At 41.7% G+C, this 24,515-nt stretch overlaps 1 protein-coding gene across 1 annotated transcript; it reads right to left on the bottom strand.

Annotated features, from left to right (window-relative positions):
• LOC117815453 (protein FAM83B-like) lies at positions 1-22,692 on the bottom strand. The gene is given in 6 exon segments (XM_034687180.1): positions 1-2,546; positions 4,426-4,528; positions 4,531-4,549; positions 12,536-12,700; positions 22,006-22,480; positions 22,631-22,692. Coding segments are annotated over 5 exon segments (2,850 nt in total). The 5' UTR covers positions 22,459-22,480; positions 22,631-22,692; the 3' UTR covers positions 1-436.
• Between the last annotated feature and the right edge of the window lie 1,823 nt (positions 22,693-24,515).

Raw genomic sequence — 24,515 nt, 5'->3', positions numbered from 1 at the left:
TATTTGGCGAATGAAGCTTTTTATTGAGTCCATGCTGAACTTCTGTTTAAAATTAGAGATCTCCCTCCCTGCCTCTACCTCTCCGCCCCTCTCTCAGGTATTTTAGTGTTCCATGTGTAAATCAAGCATTAATGTAAACAATCCAGACCAACCCCCAAAAACCTGTACGACACCTGAAAGCATCCCCTGATTTGGAAAATGATGCACATTAAACAGAGTCCCGGATCATGTTGGCTTTAAGTGCATCATTCAAGTGTCTTCTGTTACCTTTAGAGGGTACGAATAACAACAATGCTTCAGCAGGACGCCCAGGTATCAAAGGCAGATAGCGCCCTCTGCTGTTCAAAACAGGTATCACTCTTCATTTTCATCTCGTCGATTTGAATGCTGCCCGAAGTGTTTCAAGTTTTAACGGTTCATCCCTCGTCCTCTGAGTCTACTTGTTCTTGTTAATCAGGTTTCCAACTCGCTGCATGAACTTCCCCAGTTTGTTCTCAGATCCACTTTGAGTCTGATACCCTGAGTAACCAGAGTCGTGCCTGCTCAGAGAGGAGCCCCTGTCTTTCTCTGACGAGTGCCCCTTAGTCGATTTAGGAATGCCGTCAGTGCTGAGCAAATATTCGAATCGACTGTAGACCTTCTCTCTCTTGAAAACCTCCGCTCTGTCCTTGTCCGGAGTGCTTGTCCCGCTCCTGTCCTGGTCCGCTGCCTGGGCTGCCTTCTTTTTGCTCGAGCGCTGCGGAGCTAACCTTGGGAATGGTGATTTGTGCTTCTCCGTCTCAGAAGTATGCGACCTTTGGGTGCTTGGTGAATGACCCTTCTTTGTGGATTTCTCTCCTGGTGATGCCTGCGAAGGTTGGGTTGACCCTGAGGGGTTCTGGGATCTCGTTGAGGCCTTTCTTTGTAGCGATTTCTCTTCTTTCTTGGAGGCTTTCTTCTCATCGGATGACAGCAGTGAATGCACCTTCATTTTCATGGAGTTCTTCCTCTGAAGGGGTTGTTCCTCCTGATGAGTTTGCCCTTTTTCCAAAGAACTGCTCTTGCCGTCCACTGTAAGCTGAGATCCTGAAGAAGTGCTTGAGTTCTTTCGGACAGATTGTGTCTCACTTGATATGGATCTCTTTCTCTCTTTGGGAGTACTCGGTCCTGAGCTTTTTGGCACCTTGCCCACAGAGTCGTGACTTTCTTTGGCTTGATCCTGATGCTGCGACTCTGAAGGTACGCTTGTTTCCACCAAGTTCTCCTTCGAAGCAACCTTCTCCTCTTTAGGTGGCTCCTCGTGTCCTTCTTTGAACGCAGATTCTGAGCTGTTGACACGTGAATTTGAACCCTCCTTCTCCTCAGGGATCTCGCTCAGAGACTCCATAACTCTCGGGTGCTGGAGACCGAGACCACTGGGCTGCAGATGAGAGAGCTTGAGCGATGGATCGTTCAGTTTCGTATCTATATCAGCAGCTGAGGTCGTCCTAGAAAGAGGGTCGTGCCAATCATATGCCTGCAGTGTCCTTCGGTCTGGAGCCCCTTTGACGTCGTTGTGAGAGGCAGAGCGGTGGTCGTCGGTGAGAGTCTGCCCTCTTTTGTCGCCTTCTTTCTTTGGCTCCATGTCTTTCTGGTTGGTTGGTTCAGGGTTCCAACCGTTTTGTGGATTTGGCTCTAAATCTATCATACTCTGCCTCATGTCCAGACCTCTTAACGAGTTCATCAGTTTATGTCTGTCTAGACCCGGATACTGGGGCTTCAAGGACTCCTGGCTCTGTCTGAGATTGTTATACTCCTGCAAGCTGAGCCTCTTTTGCCTCATTTCCTCCATCCTGGACTTAATGTCCCTGGATCTGTTGTGCATCATCTGTGACTGATACTCGTTCAAGCCCGTGTGACTGCTGTAAGGAGACGCCACCGGGGATATTGCATCGCATGACGCGTCCAGAGGCTGATCGCTGTTGAGGTATGTGTCCATCTTCCACCTGTGGAGAGATGTCTCAGAGTTGAAGGGTATGAGATTCTGGTCGGCCCCATAGAGAGTCCGGTGCTTATTATGCTGCTGAGACAACCTGTTGGACAGCATCAAGTCGCCGCCCATCCTCATATTAGATCCAGTCCTCTCAGGAGTAAGAGGGACTCCATAGTCTTTGGTTCCCATTCTCAGGCGGGTCATTGAGTTCAACCTCTGGAGTTCCCCACCGTAACTGTGTCCTCGCACCAGATTCCCCATTTCAGGACAGTGACTTTGATGCAGTCTCTCCTGCACGCTCAGGCCCCGGGTCAACATGGCAGGGTTGTTAAACCTGTCGTCCTGAGCGCCTCGCATGCCCTGCATCATTCCGTACCTCGTGTGGATCTGGTTGAGGGAAAGCTGACTGGAGTTTGGGCTCTGCATGGCCGCGATCTCTCTGAGGTACTGGATGGATAGCTTGTTCTTGGGCTGCACCACAGGGACCGCGGAGCGAGCGTACAGCCGCCGAAACTCCTCGTCGTAAGTGCAGACCAGCTGACCTGTGATCACCATGACCATGCTGAGGTTGATCTTCTCGTAGGTCCACGTGAAGCTGAAAGAGAAAGGTGGCACAGGTGTTAGGAAGCAGGAGGGGATGATAACCCATTTTGTTTACACCTCGGCAATCCAGTTGTCTGTATTTGGTTCCTTTACCTTGATGCATGTAATACATGCTTTTAATTCCCTAAATTGGGGAGACGTCTCAAGTAAAGTAAGTTTTGATCATGTCAATAAGCTGTATTATATTCTTTAATCACATATATATATTTTTCTGTGTAGTTGTCCGTATTTGGGTCCTTTGTCCTTGCTTTGTAGATTAATAGCTTCAAATGCCAAACAGTGGTTGCATCTCAAAATAGAAATAAGTTCAATCATGCCCTTAAGCTGTATCATACTATTTTTAATCACTGCAGTATCTTACTGCATAGTCGTCTGTATTTGGGTCCTTTCCCTTGCTGCATTGATTAAATGCTTTAAATGCCTGAATTGGGGTAACATCTCAAGGAACAGATACGTTTAAATCACGGTCATAACCTAAATCCTTCTTAGATAACTGAACAGTTTATATCTATGTAGTTGTCTGTATTTGGGTCCTTTTCCTTGCTGCATGGATGAATGCTTTAAATGCCTGAATTGGGGTAACATCTTAAGAAACAAATAAGTTGTAATCATGTCAATGAGCTTTATTATATTCTTTAATCACTGATCTGTTTCTTTTGGAGTAGTTGTCTGTATTTGGGTCCTTTCCTTGCTGCATTGATTAAATGCCTTGAATGCATTAATCGGGGTAACATCTTAAGGAACAAATAAGTTCAAATCATGGTCTTATCCTAAATCCTTCTTAGATAACTGAACAGTTTATGTCTATGTAGTTGTCTGTATTTGGGTCCTTTCCTTGCTGCATGGATTAAATGCTTTAAATGCCTGAATTGGTGAAACATCTCAAGAAACAAATAAGTTGTAATCATGTCAATGAGCTTTATTATATTCTTTAATCACTGATCTGTTTCTTTTGGAGTAGTTGTCTGTATTTGGGTCCTTATCCTTGCTGCATTGATTAATGCTTTAAATGCCTGAATTGGGGAAACATCTCAAGAAACAAATAATTGGAATCATGGTCTTATCCTAAATCCTTCTTAGATAACTGAACAGTTTATATCTGTGTAGTTGTCTGTATTTGGGTCCTTTTCCTTGCTGCATGGATTAGTTGGTTTAAATTCCTGAATTGTGGTCACATTTCAAGAAACAAATAAGTTCTGACCATGTCAATTGCCTGAATTGTATTTTTTAATCACTGATCTGTTTCTTTTGGAGTAGTTGTCTGTATTTGGGTCCATTCCATTGCTGCATTGATTAGTTGGTTTAAATGCCTAAATTGTGGTCACATCTCAAGAAACAAATACGTTCAAATCATGGTCATAACCTAAACCCCTCTTAGATAACTGAACAGTTAATATATATTTAGTTGTCTGTATTTGGGTCCTTTCCTCACTAAGTGGATTAAGTGTTTAAATGCCTGAATTGGGGGTAACATCTTAAGAAACAAATAAGTTCAAATCATGGTCATAACCTAAATCCTTCTTGGATAACTGAACAGTTTATATCTATGTAGTTGTCTCTATTGGGTCCTTTCCTTGCTGCATGGATTAAATGCTTTAAATGCGTGAATTGTGGTCACATTTCAAGAAACAAATAAGTTCTGATCATGTCAATAAGCTGGATCATATTTTTTAATCACTGATCTGTTTCTTTTTGTGTGGTTGTCAGTATTTGGGTCCTTTTCCTTGATGTCATGTATTAGATGATTTAAATACCTAAACCACGATTTTTTAAATCACTGTTCTGATTCTTGATAACCTGAGCCATGGCCCCTGTTTTAACGTTATTGTTAGGTTACTCATGTGAGTGTGGAAGGTTCGGGCTCACCTCACCTGAACGTCCCATAAACCACCGTCCTGCAGTCCACCAGCATAAACTTCTGCTCCATCCCTCCGTGGAACTTCACCCCGGACTGACACTGATACTTCTGCCCCTAACCGTCCGAATACGAATGTTCTGAAGAAGAAACAAATATTCATGAAAGTTAAAGATCTGCAGTCAAAAAAAGGATAGGACACAAGTCAACACAAGTTGTCACGAAGCAGCAGCCTCCGGTGTTAAAAAAGGAAGTTAATGTGGAAGTGCAAAAACCTGCAGTTCCTTAAGTGTCCACTTGAGACCGTCTGCAAAGCCAAGGTATCCCCTTTAGATCCATGTTAAAAATGCTAATGTTAAATTACAACAAAATGTCACTTTATAGTCCGCTCCCAAAGAATCTTGGGTATTTCCATCTTACATGAACATAACTCCCATGTGTAACATAATATAGTATGTGACAAAGACAACCGTTATACAAACATATAACAATGACGAGTAAACAAAAAACAACCCACACACACTGTTTACCAAATACTGCAATATCATTCCGTCCTTCACATAATTTAAATCTAGCTCTTAGATTGACCGCCTTAAGTTGCAGAAATAGACAGCCAAGCTGTGTAAGGGCCTCATGTGTAGCATGTATTGGTCCAGTTTATCCAGCAAGAACTATGTCACTCTTTTGTAAGCAGAGATGAATTTGGCCCATCTACTGTAATCATTTCTCATTTTATGCATTAATGGTTTAATGTTTTCTAGAACCATGTTTTATAGTCATAGTGTAATTTGATGCCTCAGTATGTAATGCCCTTTGGAGACCAGCGAAACTTCCACTGATCAAAAGGAGTGAGGGGACAGTGACCTGACATTGGCATCGCTTCTGACTTCAGACACACTGTTTGGAGGGTGAATCTTTTGAAATGGCTTTAGTTAAGATAATATTAAAGGTAGGACTAACACATTTGGGTTTACAGTTAGTAGGTTGTGTCAATTTTCAGAGCTTCTGTTGTTAATGTCAGGAAAGAACGAACAAAATCAAAAAATTTTACTTGAAAAATAGAATAAAAAAATAAAAAAAATAAATGGAAGAATAAAAACAACAAAAGAGGAAAAATTTAAACAATAACAAATCAGAATTATAAAAAATAAAAAAAATATTTTAAAATATGTAAGTATAAAATATGAAAATATAAAAAAGATCAAAACAATAAAAAAATATTATAAAAATATGGAAATATAAAAATATGGAAATTATAAAAAATATGAAAACAATAAAATAAAATAGAATTATAAATAATAAAAATATGTAAATATAAAAATATGAAAAATCAAATAATAAAATTATGGAATTGTAAAATCCTGCCAGTGATCCTGCCTTAAATAGAATAAAAACCTCTTGTTTAAAACACGTTCAGGTGACATCTAGATAAACTCTCCTTAAATAAAATGATGATACAACAGATTTATAATCCTTTATGTTTCCTGTAATGAAAGTAAAAAGGTCTCCTGAAACAGAGAAACAGTCTGAGGTTGGTCTTCCTAACAAAACGAGTGGATGTTGTCCAGGTTTGTAAACTCACTGAATATACTGAATCTCCTTGTCAGCTTGCAGAAGCTGGAATGTTACATTTCCAGTTAGTCGTCCACTCAGGAATTCCTGGTGTTATTTATTGTGTCAGGCTTGACTAGTTTGGTAGCTTGTAGCTTGTGTTAGCTCGCTAACCACAAACAAAGACTGTGAATATGATTATTAGAGATTTCAGAATCAACTGTTTAGATATAACTGTGAAGTGTGACACAACATTATGTAACGGTTAAGAGAGCTTGAGTCATCTATGTTGTTTTTCTGGTCCTCTGAAAACCTCTGAGCTGTCGCCTCCAGGCCTGGCTCCGCTCATCATGCCGGTTTGTTGTTGTTAATGTTGTTTTGGTGTCTGACTTCCTGTGTTGTCTTGAGTCTATCTGCTGTGGAGGGTTTTGGATTGCCAGGACGCAGCGGAGAGGACCCACGCATGCAAAGGCCCCAACCGGGATTCAAACCAGGAACCTTTCTGCTAGGAGGTAACGGCCCTACCACCGTGCCACCAAGATCCACAATCTGTACAACACATCTTTCCTTAACAACTGGACTTTAGAGTAGTCGCCCCAAAAAACCCTGCAGTTCCTGAAGTGTCCACTTGAGGCTTGCTGTAAAATCCAAAGAATCCCCTCGAGAGCTAATTCTATTTTTGTTCACAGCCTGATTTAAAAACTGGTTTTGGTGTCTGGACATCATTTGTTAATTTCTGACGATGATTTGAGGGATGAATTATTTATAACTCAACCTTTCCGACTATAAGTAGGCCAGGAATTAATCCTCATTACTCATAATTATGGGCGTGGATGATCTGACTGACAGGTGTGCCGTGATGTTATGACTTTACTATGAACCAAGAGGCTACACCTTTAAGTGAGGGGTCATTTTAGTGAGTGGTTATGCAGATTAGAATCCAGACAGGGTGAGCAGGACCCTGACGCATGAAGGAGAGAGGTCTTATCTCACCCTGAAGGTGCCGTCATTCATTAACTCACTCCCACGACCAGCAATGAGCGATGGCCAAATTCCACCAGATCCGTGTCCAGCCCGTTTTTGATCCGTCACAGCACCAGATCTGATAGGTTTGTATTCTAGTCAGTGTGTTAACTTCCACTGGATCCACTCCGTTGCGTTCCGGCAGGTCGGAGCCCTCCGATCAGATATACAAGACTTCTGTTTTGCCGGATGCCAGGATAGAAGGAAAGGACGGGATGAGAAAAGGAGACATAAAGGATGAAGAAACATGGAAAGAACAAAGAGAGAAAGAAAGAAAGAAGGAAAGAAGGGAAAAAGAAGGAAAGAAGGAATGAAAGAAAGAAAGAAGGAATTAAGAAATTAAGAAATTAAGGAATGAAAGAAAGAAAGAAAGAAAGAAAGAAAGAAAGGAAGAAGGAATGAAAGAAAGAAAGAAAGAAAGAAAGGAAGTAAGAAGAATAGAAGGAGAGAAAGAAGGAGGAGAGAAAGAAGGAAGGAAGGAATGAAAGAAAGAAAGAAGGAATTAAGAAATTAAGAAATTAAGGAATGAAAGAAAGAAAGAAAGAAAGAAGGAAAGAAAGGAAGGAAGAAGGAATGAAAGAAAGAAAGAAAGAAAGAAAGAAAGAAAGAAAGAAAGGAAGGAAGAAAAAAGAAAGAAAGAAAGAGAGAAAGAAAGGAGGAAAGAAAGAAAGAAATAAATTAAGACAGGAAGAAAGAAAGACAGAATGAAAGAAAGAAGGAAAGAAGGAAAGGAAGGAAGAAAGAAAGGAGGAAAGATAGGAAGAAGGAATGAAAGAAAGAAAGAAAGAAAGGAAGGAAAAAAGGAATGAATGAAAGAAAGAAAGAAAGAAAGAAGGAATGAAAGGAAGAAGGAAAGAAAGAATCCTGTCCCGAAAGAAAGAAGAAAGGAAGAAGGAATGAAAGAAAGAAAGAAAGAAAGAAAGAAAGAAAGAAAGAAAGGAAGGAAGAGAAAAGAAAGAAAGAAAGAGAGAAATTAAGACAGGAAGAAAGAAAGACAGAATGAAAGAAAGAAGGAAAGAAGGAAAGGAAGGAAGGAGGAAAGAAAGGAAGAAGGAATGAAAGACAGAAAGAAAGAAAGAATGAAAGAAAGAGAGAAAGAAAGGAAGAATAAACCTATGAGATAAGGGAGCTCAGGGCAGAAAGGTCTATGGTTAGTAACTTTGCATTAATTTGGGGCTCGTTTGAATCTTGTGAAAGAGTCTAATTCCCAAAGAACAGCTCTAACATCGACACACTGTACGGATCATTCCACATGATCTGTGTCCGGTCCGTCTCTGATCCATCACAGCACCTGATCTGATCGGTTTCTATTCTGGTCAATGTGTTAACTTCCACTGGATCCACTCCATTGCGTTCCGGCTGTGTATCTTTTTGCCGGATGCCTGAGCACGACGCATCAATCTCAACAGAGCAGATGGAGCGGGACAGGAAGTCAGGTTTCACCAAAACCAAATGAAAACATCCGGTTAATTTTCAGAATAAAACACTCTGTGTTATCACCAGATCGTATTTCACTTAACTACAACAACAAACCAAAGTCATGATGAGCGAAGCCAGGCCTGGAGTCAACAGGTCAGAGGTTTTCAGAGGACCAGAAAGACAACATGGATGAGGAGAGGAGGAGGAGGAGAATCCTTGATTCAGGGATTACTGTGGGAAAACTTCGGTCACATGACTCCAGCTGTCCGGCTGTCCTGAAAACGCAACCGGTGGCCGTTGACAGACGAGAGAGCATGGAGCCGGACCATAGGGGACTAGAGACGGACTGGACACGGATCTGGTGGAAGTCCCGATGTTAAGGTGCTTTTCAACCAGAGAAACAGGAACTTCTCTTCAAGGAACTAAATGGTTCCTGTAGCTCACTGTTTTGCATTTTCACTCACTGTGGCCTGAAGATTAGGCAAATCAGGACAGTGACGTACGGAGAAGCAATCAAAGTAATCACACTACAACGCGGGACCAGTAGAGGGCAGTAAGAGGAAGATGAAGGCCACACAAGGCAACAGACCTGAGGACTCCTTCTGTATTTCAACAGCTGTTTCAACAGTCAGATCACCGGTGAAAGCAGCATGCCTTACACGTGTCTCAAGACACGAACATTTGAGAATAGGAGGCTAGCTTGTTTCCGTTAGCAATGTGCAGATCTCCGACAAAATAAGCAGACACACTATAAGTTGAGTGGGTGTTGACGGACGGGAGAGCAAGGAGCCGGACCGCAGCTTATCAGAGATGAACTGGATCTGTTGGAGTCGGGTCCTTCAATTAGAGTAGGGAGAGTTTCTCCTTCTGATTAAGGAGCTGCAGAATATGTATGTTTCAGGAAGTCAGCGGTCCAGTTTGATACTCAATGAAACCATGTATTAAAGGACCCCACCAATTTCCTTGGAGCAACTCATCTTGAACAGCAGCTAGCAGTGTGTTTGAGGTAGGCACACACACACACACACACATCCAAAATGCACTATTACAGAAGTGTGCATAGACACCTGGATCTGCAGATGTATAAGACAACGTCACGGTCAATGGTTGTCCGTACTCTCTCAGGTAGAATCCTCTAAAGGAATATGATGGATGCAAAAAACGCAGATAATTAAACCTGTTCTGAAAAATGTTGGACGAAAGTATCTGAGTCATGCAAACATGACTGACACATCCCGAGGTTGTGTTTACTTTTCAAGATGTGCAGAAACTTCAGTCAAACAAAAAATGGAAGGAGTTAGAAGTAGCCTGAATGCACACTAAAACTCCACACACCCTCTGAGAGTCTCGACAGGATCAGACCTGTACGTCACTTTATCCGGGGCTTGTTTTTTTGATGTGGCTACCGGCTAAGCAATCCTCACTCCGCCGAGACTGTTTGCTCGAGTTGTTTGCACTGCTGACACGCCGTCCCGATGCCGTTCAACAGGAAAATCCAGCCGCACTGACAGATCTGTCCCGAGGCTGCAGCAGTTGCCTCGTACCGTCGTGATGACGGGTAGAAACGCAGCGGGGGAATGCTGGTAAATGACAGCGAGAGTTCACGAGGGTGTGGAGATAATGTCAGGATTAATCCACTGAATGCTTCTGCCAACAGAGGAAAGGTCGCGCCACAGGCGAGGCGTCCTCGGGCAGAATACGGATCTGAATCAAACATGACTGAAGAGAGGGAGGAGGGATGTTTGTTAATGTTACCTGGTGCAAAATGTTCACTTAAGACCAGATTTAATGAGTCACAGTCAGGGTGTTCTTTCCTTTGTGATAAAGCTTATAGTTAGAGCTGGATCAGGCTTGAACCAGGTCTTAATTATGCTGCTATAGGCTTGGACTGACACACTGGGATCCTGTCTTTCCCTCTCTCTCCTCTCTCTGCCTGTCTCTCACTTTAACTCTTCCTGTCCCATTAAAGTTACTAACCATAGACCTTTCTGGAGTCCCTGAGCTCCCTTGTCTCGTAGGTTCCTCTGGATCTCTGCTGTAGATTCCTTTTTGGGGTCTGTTATTCATCCTTTCTTTCTTTCTTTCTTTCTTTCTTTCTTTCTTTCTTTCTTTCTTTCTTTCTTTCTTTCTTTCTTTCTTTCTTTCTTTCTTTCTTTCCTTACACTCCTTTCTTTTATTCCTTTTTCCTTTCCTTTCCTTTCCTTCTTTCTTTCTTTCCTTCCTTCCTTCCTTTCCTTACACTCCTTTCTTTTATTCCTTTTTCCTTTCCTTTCCTTCTTTCTTTCTTTCTTTCTTTCTTTCCTTCCTTCCTTTCCTTACACTCATTTCTTTTATTCCTTTTCCTTTCCTTCCTTCTTTCCTTCCTTCGTTTTATTCCTTTTTCCTTTCCTTTCCTTTCCTTCTTTCTTTCTTTCTTTCCTTTCACTCATTTCTTTTATTCCTTTTCATTTCCTTCCTTCTTTCTTTCCTTCCTTTCTTTCTTGTCTTACACTCCTTTCTTTTATTCCTTTTTCCTTTCCTTTCCTTTCCTTTCCTTCTTTCTTTCTTTCTTTCCTTTTTCCTTCCTTCATTCCTTCTTTCTTTCTTTCTTTCTTTCCTTCCTTCCTTTCCTTACACTCATTTCTTTTATTCCTTTTCCTTTCCTTCCTTCTTTCCTTCCTTCCTTTCTTTCTTTCCTTACACTCCTTTCTTTTATTCCTTTTTCCTTTCCTTTCCTTTCCTTCTTTCCTTGCTTTCTTTTCTTTCACTAATTTCTTCCATCCTTCCTTTCACTCCTTTCTTTCATTCTTTTCTGTTCTTTCTTCCATTCTTTTTTCTTCACTTCTCTCTTTTCTTCTACCTTCCTTCCTACCTTTCTTTCTCTTTCCTTCCTTCCTTCCTTCTTCCTATCTTTGTTCTTTCTTTCTTTCTTTCTTTCTTTCTTTCTTTCTTTCTTTCTTTCTTCATCCTTTGTCTCCTTTTCTTATCCCGTCCTTTCCTTCTATCATTCCTTCACCATTTATCCTCCTCTTTTTCTTTCTTCTGGTCTCCCTCTCTTCTCTCTTTTCTTAGACCTTTCTGTAGTCCCTGAGCTCCCTTGTCCCGTAGGTTCCTCTGGATCTCTGCTGCTGTGGACGTGGTCCAGACTCCAGCTGCTACAACTACTACTATCCGTCTCCCCACTATCATCTCACTCTCTCTCTCTTCATCTCCCTCTATCCCTCTCTCCAACACGGTCTCAGCAGATGTGTGTCTAACATGAGTCTGGTCCTGCTGGAGGTTTCTGCCTGTTAAAGGAAGTTTGTCCTTGCCACTGTAACTGAGTACAGTCTTGTAAGTCTTGTAAAAGCGTCTTCAGATAAAGTTTGTTGTGATTTTGCGATATACAAATAAATAAAGATTGATTGTATGATTTGCTTTTCACGTAATCCACAGGGATATCCAGAGAACACATGAGAAGAGACACAGGTGAGAAGAACAATGGACTGACAAAGGAAGGGTAATCTAACTCAGGTGTGACGTGAGACACAGGTGAAAATAATCAGGGTGCAATCAAAGAGGAGGGAAACCAACTTCTGAAAAACAACCTGAGACAGCTGCTGTGATCAAACGTCACCCTCACTCTGCGGTGTGTGAGGTGATTTAATGAAAGGGGAGTGAGTTCAGGCTGCGTTAGATAACACTCAGGCATTAAAGGTGGACCGTAGAGGATGCTTCTTAATTTAGTAACACCAAACATGAACTGTTTGCACCCTTTTTACGGGCGGACGGTCGTCTCCTTCTTCTCCCTCTTTGTTGGAGCGTTGCTGCAAACACCTGAGGATTACCTGCACACAAAGGACTGAAGCATGTGCCCTCAAAACAGACTAACCCTCCTCAGACAGCTTTCAGATAGAGGAGGTTAGGAGTGCACATTTAAAGCAGATTCAGGGCCAGTGATATAACGCTGTTTTTTTGCACTGGTGACCATTTTTTTCACGTCTATGCCCCAATCATTGAAAACAGATAGTTTGTGTCTGCAGAGAACACAGGAGTTGCTGATCTACCGCTACCTGTTGCAAATTCAATTCCACGTAATTCTTCTTCTGCTGCAAACACTGATTGCTAACCCCATGATCTGTGTTGATTGTATGAGCGTGATGTAACCGTCTCACCTTGAAGTCCTGGATGTTGATGCCCACTCTGTGCGACATGGTGTAGAAGCTCTTGTACTGGGATTCGTCCAGGAGGATGTAGACCGCCACTCCCCTCAACGTGGCGTTGATGATCTCCTTGAATATATCCACGTCGGTGAAGACATCCATGGCTATGGCAATAACCTGCAGGCATATTCAACATTTAGAAAGAAGATCTAAACACGATAAAACACGGTATTTATCCAGGCCTGGAGGAGCGCCTGAGGAGGTCTAAACTCTGAAGGTTTCTCTGTTTTTACAGCTGGTTAGAGACATTTAAGAGAGGGATTGATGTCAGAGTTAATCCATGAAGAAGCCATAAAATCAGGCTGTTATGTAAACTTTTAGAGCTCATAGTCCAGATTAAGTACGTCCAGTGAGATTGCTTGTTGTTGCCGCTGACAGACTTTGATTGTTTGGTTTTTTTAAGTGTCCAAAAACGTCACAGAAAGGATCCATGCAAGGATCAAACTTGTGTGAGTAGCATACAATCAATAAGACGACTTAAGTGAAGGCAGACACCCTCGCTGTGATCAGTGGTGTCACCCAGCTGATTGTGGGAGTTCTTGGTCTTACACAAACCGACTAAATCACTAAGTTTCTGTGTGTCTGTGTCCGTTACATAAACATTATGTTGGATCTGAACTTACCATTTTAAAAACAAAACAACGACACAGAACAATAACTCAGGCAGCAGAAGACAAGCAACTCCCATATTCTAGTCACTGAGACCAGCTTGACATACATTTCTTGGTTGTATTCAAAGACTGTGAATGTTTGAAACTCAAACACACACCAGAAGTTCAATCCTTACAAAATCTCTGAGCACAAACAAACAACTCCCCTTTACTACACGAACAGTGAATGCATGTGCATGAGTTAATCTGGGTTTATGAGGTTCTTTGAAGACACAAACTTCAACTTTTTACCCTCAAATTTGCAACAGAAGGCAGCAGTAGACCAACAACTCCTGTGCTCTGAATGTCACATCCTCCTGTTTCTACAGGACGTGGCTGTATCCAAAAAATGTGAGTGAATGAAAAGATAAATCTGGATTCTTCAGGTTCGTCCCAACTTGAAGTTTATGTTTGTAACTCCTCATAATGAAGGCATCGGTAAACAAAAAACTCCTGTGTTTTGAGACCAGTTGTTCTTTTTATTGAATTCTGACACCGGATGTTCTCAGCACAGACAAACTGAGGCAAACTCAAACAAACTGACTGTTCTAACCAGAGTAGACCAACAACTCCTGAGTCATCCTTTGCTTCCGTACCTGGTTCTAATTCATAATGAATACAAATCTGGATTCTTGAGGGGTTTTTTTGCGTTCATGAAAGTTAAAGTTGAACCTCAAGTTTATTTAAAAACCTCTTTATTCCCACACACATAGTAACAGATCAAAGCAGCAGTAGACTAACAACTCCTGTGTTCTGCAAGTACTCAGTTGTGTTCTAATATTCTAAACAATAATTGAACAAATCTGGATTGATGACGTTCCTTTCAGACACAAGCTTAAAGGTCTTCTCTTTGCAACCCTGTTTCCAAGCACCAACAAACTATCCAAGACAAGTAGACAAACAACTCCTGTGTTCTGTAAAGCATATTCTGGATCCTGAGGTTCTTGCTTCGTGCAAAACAAACTTGAAGTTGAACTCCCTAAAACCTGTTTCTGAGCACAAAGTACTGAATCAAAGCAGAGGCAGACTAACAACTCCTTGTTTCTGCAGGTACTCGGATTTATTCCAATCTTGTGAACAAAAAAATGAACAAATCTGGATTGATGACGTTCCTTTCAGACACAAACTTAAAGGTCTTCTCTTTACAACCCTGTTTCCAAGCACCAACAATCTATCCAAGACAAGTAGACAAACAACTCCTGTGTTCTTTACAGCATATTCCTCTCTCACTGAATGAATGATTAAATCTGGATCCTGAGTTTCTTGCTTCGTGCAAAACAAACTTGAAGCTGAACTCTGAAACCTGTTTCTGAGCACAAAGCACCGAATCAAAGCAGAGGCAGACTAACAACTCCTTGTTTCTGCAAGTACTCGGTTGTATTCCAATCTTGTAAACAGAAAATGAACAAATCTGGATTGATGACGTTCCTTTCAGACACAAACTTACAGGTCTTCTCTTTACAATCAGGTTTCTAGCACAAACTAGCTAGCTGAGACAAGTAGACCAATAACTCCTGTGTTCTTTACAGCATATTCCTCTCTCACTGAATGAATGAATAAGTTTAGATCCTGAGGTTCTTGCTTCGTGCAAAAGATAAACTTGAAGTTGAACTTTCTAAAACCTGTTTCTGAGCACAAAGTACCAAATCAAAGCAGAGGCAGACTAACAACTCCCTGCGTTCTGCAAGTAGTCGGTTGTATTCCAATCTTGTAAACAGAAAATGAACAAATCTGGATTGATGACGTTCCTTTCAGACACAAACTTAAAGGTCTTCTCTTTACAATCAGGTTTTTAGCACAAACTAGCTAGTCGAGACAAGTAGACAAACAACTCCTGTGTTCTTTGCAGCATATTCCTCTCTCACTGAATGAATGAATAAGTCTAGATCCTGAGGTTCTTGCTTTGTGCAAAAGGTAAACTTGAAGTTGAACTTTCTAAAACCTGTTTCTGAGCACAAAGTACCGAATCAAAGCAGAGGCAGACTAACAACTCCTGTGTTCTGCAGGTACTCGATTGTATTCCAATCTTGTTAACAAAAAATGAACAAATCTGGATTGATGACATTCCTTTCAGACACAAACTTAAAGGTCTTCTCTTTGCAACCCTGTTTCCAAGCACCAACAAACTATCCAAGACAAGTAGACAAACAACTCCTGTGTTACAGCATATTCCTCTCTCACTGAATGAATGATTAAATCTGGATCCTGAGTTTCTTGCTTCGTGCAAAACAAACTTGAAGCTGAACTCTGAAACCTGTTTCTGAGCACAAAGCACCGAATCAAAGCAGAGGCAGACTAACAACTCCTTGTTTCTGCAAGTACTCGGTTGTATTCCAATCTTGTAAACAGAAAATGAACAAATCTGGATTGATGACGTTCCTTTCAGACTCAAACTTACAGGTCTTCTCTTTCCAACCAGGTTTTTAGCACAAACTAGCTAGTCGAGACAAGTAGACCAACAACTCCTGTGTTCTTTGCGGCATATTCCTCTCTCACTGAATGAATGAATAAGTCTAGATCCTGAGGTTCTTGCTTTGTGCAAAAGATAAACTTGAAGTTGAACTCTCTAAAACCTGTTTCTGAGCACAAAGTACTGAATCACAGCAGAGGCAGACTAACAACTCCTGTGTTCTGCAAGTACTCGATTGTATTCCAATCTTGTTAACAAAAAATGAACAAATCTGGATTGATGACATTCCTTTCAGACACAAACTTACAGGTCTTCTCTTTACAACCCTGTTTCCAAGCACCAACAAACTATCCAAGACAAGTAGACAAACAACTCCTGTGTTACAGCATATTCCTCTCTCACTGAATGAATGATTAAATCTGGATCCTGAGTTTCTTGCTTCGTGCAAAACAAACTTGAAGCTGAACTCTGAAACCTGTTTCTGAGCACAAAGCACCGAATCAAAGCAGAGGCAGACTAACAACTCCTGTGTTCTGCAAGTACTCGGTTGTTTTCCAATCTTGTGAACAGAAAATGGAAAAACTTGTATTGATGACGTTCTTTGCAGACACACACTTAAAGGTCTTCTCTTTACAACCAGGTTTTTAGCACAAACTAGCTAGCTGAGACAAGTAGACCAACAACTCCTGTGTTCTTTACAGCATATTCCTCTCTCACTGAATGAATGAATACGTTTAGATCTTGAGGTTCTTGCTTCGTGCAAAAGATAAACTTGAAGTTGAAGTTACCAAAACCTGTTTCTGAGGACAAAGTAACAAAGTAAAGCAGAGGCAGACCAACAACTCCAGTCTTCTTTAAACCTCAAAGACCTTGACAGCCGCCGGCAGCTGCTTGTTCTGAAATGTTTGATAACTTTTGAACCACTAATCCTATCAACAAGCACATTTGTCTCATTCAGCATATTCAAAATAAATTCAGGAGAGTCTGGCGCCCCCAAAGTTGGTCTAAGTCTTTAAGGGTTAAAGCATGTTCTAGATCCTGAGGTTCTTGCTTTGTGCAAACTTGAAGTTGAACTTTCTAAAACCTGTTTCTGAGCACAAAGAAGGAATCAAAGCAGAGGCAGACCAACAACTCCTGTTCTGAAAGGTCAGATTCCCACACTACTACAGTACTTAGATGTATTCAGAATCTGTGAATGACTGAACGAATGTCTCTTAAGATCCGTTATGAAGATCACTCTGCAGCGTGTTGTCTCTGATGATCTGTTAAAGTGGAGGAGTGTTTCTCTGAGGGACTGAAGCCTCGCTGTAACCATGCCTGGAAGCGTTCAGGATTTATAGCTCTTCTTATCTTGTCAGAGATCAGACCCGGGTTTATATGTTTCAGGGACGACTCACCGCCTGTTTACCGCACTCTAACAATGCCGAAGAGCACTTTGTGAATCTGAATGAGAGTCCAGACGATCACACACAAACACACCCTCCTGCTGCTGCTGCTGTAATTTGTGAATTATTAGTTACTGGAGACGGAGAGTCTTGTATCTGAACATGAAGGAGAGTCAGGCTGAGACACGCCGGCTGGTTAATGTCAACTTCTGAGAGGAAGCATGACGTCCACGCTCACCTTTCCACTGGGAGCTGCGTTTCAAACTGAAGCTGGGGGTTTTGTTCAGTTTGGACTTTTAATCTTATAAGAGAAGTCATGTCTGATAGTTTGCCTCAGGTGCTGCCAAATTCTGCTTCATTCCTTCACAAATGTACTGCTGCTGCTTAGTCTCTGTTGTTTGAGAGACAAGCCCATTTCTCAAAGATTATTTTAGAAAACCAAAATAACCCCAAAGTGCTTTTTACTACCATCGACAGAATCTTAAACCCCCAACCCATTCGTACTCATAATGACTCAACTCTCAGATGTGAAGACTTTGCACACTTTTTTAAAGAAAAAATTGTTTTAATCAGGAAAAGTATTTTAAATGTAGTTAGCGACTCCCCCTGGGATTCCCCTGCCTTCGGGCCTCCAGTCACCATGCCATCCTTTGTTTTAATGACAGAGGGGGCTGTGGGTGAAGTAGTGAGCAAGATGAAGTCTGCCACTTGTGTTTTAGATCCTATCCCTACAAAACTGTTTAAATCCTGCTTCCCTAGTCTCTCACATGAAACAACCACGATCATCAACTCCTCCCTCAGCTCAGGCATCTTCCCCTCAGTTTTTAAGACCTCCATGGTGAAACCTACCCTCAAAAAACCCAACTTATATCCCTCAGAGCTAAAAAACTACCGTCCTATTTCTAACCTCCCCTTTTTAAGCAAAGTTTTAGAGAAAATTGTTTTTAATCAACTTTTAGTTCATTTAATCAATAATAACGTTTTAGAGAGATTCCAGTCAGGCTTCAGAGCGAACCACAGCACAGAGACTGCCCTCCTTAAAGTCACAAATGACATCAGACTGATTTTAGATGAAAACAATGTGGCAGTACTCATTCTTTTAGACCTCAGTGCTGCGTTCGATACTGTCGACCACGACATTTTAATCAAAATGGTTAGACAGGTTACTGCTTCAAAAACTCCTCTCAACATTTGTTATTCTAAAAAGTATTAACAATACATGACGGATCGGCATTTATATGAATCTACTTTTACAATCCAGTTTCCTCAAATCCACCTGAGACTGGGCCCGCTCGCGGGTGTGCGAGGGCCCGTTCATCGCCGCTTGCTTTTTATCTTATGTTTTCCATTTCTCGTATTCTTTCTAGTTAATCTGGAGGGAGTATGTGTCGGGGTGAGGGGTTATTTGTTGTTTTGTATTTCATATGTCATTTGTGTGTTTCTTTGTTCAAAAAAAAAAAGGAAAATGTGCAAACTTCTAATTTTGGTTGTGACTGTTTTCCTATGTGAAAATCAATAACCAAACTTTAAAAAATAAAAATAAAAGGTGTCAGCGTTCTGGAACAGGATATTTTGGCTTCAAAACCGTACAATGGGAAAAGGCGGATTGACGCTGTCCATTATATATACAGTCTGTGGGAACAACCAGATCACACGTCAAATCAAATCACTCCACGTAAAGTAGTCCGTCTCATTCCCCCTCTGCCTGTTGACACTGTGGTAAAAAACGCCAGTGTGGTCTCAGGCTGGTCTTGGTCGTGGGGAAATAATAACAGTTAGCGGTTAGCACAGATGTGAGAGCAACCTGAGGAGCTACTGGACCCCCAACCATCTCTGAGAGGGAGAAGTGGAGCAACATCCTGTCCTGTGATCTGGTGAGAGCGTCTCTAAGATGCTGATCTCTACAAAGTCACTGAAGCCAGGAGAGGAAGAGATAACAGCAACATCAATATTCCTGCAGAAGTCCTGTTTTCCTCCCTCGTTGAATCCTGCTCACCTTGTTTGGATTCTAATTAGCATAACAACCCGTTCATTACACATGAACACTTACATATTTGGCTTATTAGTATGAATGAATGAAGACCTCTAACTCAGTTTCTTTGTGTTTAATCTAACTCTGTTAATGTAGGGTAATGAGTTCAGTCTGTTTGTTCTGCTGCTCAGCTGTGCACTCAAACGCACCATGCAGCCGTGCAAAGTCACGCCTTGCTGCTGTTGAACCACGGCGCTCTGTTTCTACATAAACAAAGGGTTAACAAGTCATCCAGTCTGTTTGCACGGGTCGGATAGATCAGAACCTTCACCAGAGAGATGATCATCTGACACACGTGCCGGCTGTGAGCTGCACATGCTCGCACATGAAGACTGACTCAGATGATTTCTGTAGAAATACTGAGATTTGTTTCTGCTTGTTTAATGTGAATGAAGTGACATCATGCAGCTCGCTCCTAAGATCAGATGAAGGTACACACAAACTGTTAGCTTCGTTATCTCTGCACCTTAAAGCTCCTGTGAGGGGATTCTAGACAGAGAAGACCGTTAGTATGAAAGAGGGGTCAAAGAAACCATCTATGTTACACTTGAACATCATTCTCTAACAGAGGTGGTGGTCTAAGACTCCACTTGTCTCCAACATACAACGCTGTCTTGAGTTCTCTCTCTCAAAACAAGTAAGACCACACTCACACCAGAGAGCATGTGACCCAAAGAAGACCCATGACCTGAATAACTGTCAAGAACTAAAGGTGCATTTCAACCAAGAGTTCTGGGGTCTTTTAGCCCCCAGAACTACTTCACCCTGAACTAAAAGGTTCCTGTGCCCCCATTGTTGTCTGCGTTTTGACCGTGGGCTGAAGTCCCGGGTAGATTGTGTAAATCAGGCCAGTGATGTATGGAGGAAAATAAAGTAACTGCACTACACCACCAGACCAGTAGAGGGCAGTAAAACAAAGAGGAATGCCATTCATCACAGATGACACCATAGAAGCAGACGGACAGGCAGGTATCATTATGAGCAACACAACAGTTAGCCTGTTAGCATGAAGAGACTCAGCTGGTCTGTTTTAGATGGTGCTATATTTCATCACAGATGGATTCACTGAATCAACACGTGAGAGGAGATAAGCGCGAGTAGCAAAGACGTTTCAACACGACTTTAAAATCCTTTTGAACTCAGAAAGCCGTGGCAGAGATCGGCCGGTGTTTTGGTTTAAACGGCGACCCTGTTAACTGGAGACTCTCAGCCGGATGCATCCCTCATAAACATCTTTAGACCATCATTAAATATCTGATGAGGATATTTTGAAATCTTAATAAAAACTAAACTAGTTTGCATTCCCAGGAACTCCCTCTGTGTTTCAACAGCTGTGTAAACTCCACAAACACTGACACGTTCAGCTGAAGGGCTCCAGTTTACAGGGTCACTTTTAAAACCGGAACACCGGGAGGAGAGACGCATTCACGGTGGGCTGAGAGAAGACTACTGTTACAAGCTGCTAAATCAAGAGAATCACAGCTTCTTCTTTTGAAAAGTACACACACATACAAAAAAGATAGAACAAATAAAAACTAATGAAAGAAAGAGAAATCAAGAGAATCACAGATGGAAAAAACAATGACTGAATGGTTTTTGGAAAAAAATGAAAACATTTTGAACAAAAAAATGTTGACAAAATTTGAACAAAAAATGTTGACATTTTTTTGAACAAAAAATGTTGACATTTTTTGAACAAAAAATGTTGACATTTTTTGAACAAAAATTTTGACAAAATTTTTTTTGACAAATTTTTTTTTGACAATTTTTTTGACAAAAAAAATGTTGTCAAAAAAAATGTTGACAAAAAAAAATTTGACAAAACATTTTTTGACAAAAATGTTTTGACAAAAAATTTTTTGACAAAATTTTTTTTGACAAAATGTTTTGACAAAAATGTTTTGACAAATTTTTTTTTTGAAAAAAATTAAAATTGACAAAAAAAAAAATTGACAAAAAAGTTGACCCGGAGAATCACAGCTTCTTTTGAAAAGTACACACACATACAAAAACGATAGAACAAATAAAAACTAATGAAAGAAAGAGAAATCAAGTGAATCACAGATGTGTGTGATGTTATTGTGGACGGAGGGCGGAATAAAAACACTGAGGTTAATCTACCAATCAGACACGTTCAGCATTGCAGGCCCCGCCCCCTGAAAGTCCTGGGACCTTTGAAAAGTACTTCCCCCCTAGCAGGGGCTTTTCAGGGGGGAGATTACCTACCCCTGAACTAAATTTAGACCCTGGGTCCACCGGTCGAAACGCACGTAGTTTAGGGCTGAAGTCCTTAAGCTAACGACTGTCAAGAACTTAGCTAACTACTGTTGGGAGGTAAGCTAGCTAGCTCTTCCCCAGTCTGGTCAGAACTGAAGAAGTCTTTCGGAGGAGAGGAGAAACGTCTTCAAGAATCAAACAAAGTCCGGTTGTCTTTTCGGATCACACTCAATGTCCTTTACTTGTGAAATACGTGTTTCTTACACAGCATCACTCACTGAGCATCTTTACTGTGGGACATGTGGCAAAAGGTCCGACACCGACCCCCCCACCCGTGGTTTCAGACATTTAAAATAACTGTACAGAAACAGCCTCTCTTACTGTCAGTGGCCTTGTTAACTTTTATGTGTCATTATTAATTTCGGTCTGTTTTACAACAAGTTAAAAACTCCTCACTGGAGCTTTAATTTTATTTTAAAGGATCACTTATAAGCCAACTTCCTGTCACTGATACTGACTGTATGACACACTGCGTGCTGTGTGAGCAGAGAAATATGTGGACTGATGTGTGTTGTCCTCTGTGCAAACCAACGCCTTCCATTGTGTGATTTAACATCTATTGTTCTTAAGTGTGAGACATGTGTGCAGCAAACACAGGAGGAAGAATCTGTGCACATCGATGAGAGACAGAGAGAGATGTTTGCTTCATGTGTCAGTCCGCTCCTCACCTGCCTCGCCTCCTGGATCTGTTTGCGAATCACCTCCTTAATGCTCGGCGTGTTTTCTCGGGGCGGGTGGAACAGCAGGCTGATGCTGGTGTCCGTGCCTTCCAGTGACACCTCGGGCCAGCCCAGCTCCAGGTCCGGCACCTCCTCGTCTGACTCGGTGGGGAAGTATGTAGAGGTCCTGGCTCCGTTCTCCTCCGTGAGCCTCCTCTCCTCTGAGTCGTCCTCGTCCTCCGTGACGTCAGGCAGCTCTCCATTGTCCAGGATGAACTGGATCTCCTCGTTGGACAGAAAGTGGCTGATCTGCTCGGCCCTGAGGTACTCCTCGTAGGCCTCCTTCCCTCCGCAGAGCAGCGCGTAGATGGCGAGCCGGTAGGACTCCTTGTAGTGAGGCTGCACATACACCGGGCTGATCTCTTCTTTCAGAGAAGACAGGCAGGACAGATTGGACTCCATGGATGTCAGATCTCTGCTTCACCTTCAGAGGGGAACAGGAAGCTGTTAACCTAAATAAAGAAGCAGTGCTTACATATGAAAAGTGACGAAAACCTGTCCATCATGTGTGAGACGGAGCGAGGAGCTGCAGCGAGCCTGCAGTGAAACCACATCAATCAATAGAGTTACGTACGAGGAGTCTTTAAATCATCTGTAAATCAACAGTGTCAGCTTTGAGTCAATATTTGTTCATGTCATATGTTATTAGATGGATGATGTATAGTGAACAGGTGGTCAATCCCTTCCACTACAATTCCTGGAGTACCTTGCATCACCAACCTGTTCATTAGAAAGAGCCAAATAACAACAAAAGTCATCTTCAGACTCTTTGAATAAACAGAATGCACTTTTTGTTTTTAGAGGAACTGACACTGATGCACCAGGAGAAGCTCTCAGAAAGAAAACACCCTTCCTCTTATCAGGTGGAAACCTCGGGCAGCATCAGAGTCATTGGTGTCAGCTAGCTGTGCAGAAAAAATTAACTGTTACTACTTTTACATTTGATTCAATTGAATAATGACTGTTTTTGAACACCTTTTGAGAATTTAATTACTGAAGCTACTAAAGCTACAAACAATTTTAAGGTAGAGACGCTGTTTGTGGCCAGTAGGGGGCGCCGACATTGCAAACTTGAAACCACTGCATTGGTTCAAAATGTGCAAAGTTTGCAATGACAGCAGGAAACCTCCCTAAGCCCCCCCCCCCACTATACGTAGACGCCGTATTGACTGGCTGAGTTGTACGTCAACGTCACCGCTATGTTGAATTTGGCAATCTGTAAAGATGCCACCCGATCATCGACCTGTCCTTCCACCCACCGTTATGGGGAATGTAAGATCTATCTACGATAAGGTGGGCGAGCTAACCCAGCACCAGAGTAGCATCATGCTAACAGAGCTAACACCGGACATGAACGCCACATTGGAAGGTTTTCACCTGCTGTGGGCGGACAGGATACAGGAGAGCCAGACTGAACTAACTGGGGAAGAAGGCCAGCTCAGTCCTGGACCCTGTGGAGCTGGTGGCTGACAGGAGAATTATGTCCAAGCTGTCGTCTCTGATGAACATTTCTTTTCTATATATATTCTTGTTAAATTCTTGTTCTGTACACCTTCTTGTTTGCTGCTGGAACTCCATGAATTTCCCTGTTATGGGACGAATAAAGGAGGATCCTATCTTATCTTAAGTTATAGATTTGAACAAAAACCCCACCTCTGACAAGGCAAACAGCCAGTCATAGTTTAGGATTTTGGGGTGGCCAATTGGATTTAAAGGGGGTCCGGTGCCACCCTTGGCCACCTCTCTGGACACGCCACTGTACAGGTGATCAAACTAACAAGAGTCAACAGAGCTGTGTGGAAGTAGACTAATACTGGGTGATATGGGTATATATGTCTACGACTGAGACTGGGTCAGTTATCTTAGCTAGCAGAGCCAAGTGTGTCCATCCATGTCTTCATCTCCCTAAAACAAAGCTGGTCTCACAGTTTCTGTCTTCTGTTAGAGACTCAGATGTGTTTGTTTTGTTTAGGACAGGTTCCAGTCTCAGGTGGATTTGAGGAAACTGGATTGTAAAAGTAGATTCATATAAATGCTGATCCGTCATGTATTGTTAATACTTTTTAGAATAACAAATGTTGAGAGGAGTTTTTGAAGCAGTAACCTGTCTAACCAGATCCACATGGACTCTTATTTTGAAAGGCAGGTGTCAGGTGAGTACAAATTAAAGGTGGTATTAGTAGCACAGTGTATGGCTTTAGAATAAATATTTTAAGTACATAAGTTTGTCTCGTTATTAGTTATTTCATTCATTTTAATTTTATGTCTCTAAACGTGCTTCTTTTAAACACATTGAGTCCACCTCTGTGTTAAAAATGCTGTCCAAGAAAAGCTGCAGTTGAAAGTTTCCTGGGGTTTGAAGAGCTGAGCTTTTTAAGTATTCCTGATCTTCCCTTAGTTAAATCAAACCCCTCAGTGAGTCTCTTTTTGAATGAATAACAGTAAAAGTATCTCAGACT

The sequence above is a fragment of the Notolabrus celidotus genome, chromosome 7 (genome assembly GCF_009762535.1).
Source record: "Notolabrus celidotus isolate fNotCel1 chromosome 7, fNotCel1.pri, whole genome shotgun sequence".
Classification (NCBI taxonomy): domain Eukaryota; kingdom Metazoa; phylum Chordata; class Actinopteri; order Labriformes; family Labridae; genus Notolabrus; species Notolabrus celidotus.
This window is presented reverse-complemented; position numbering and strand designations above follow the sequence as displayed.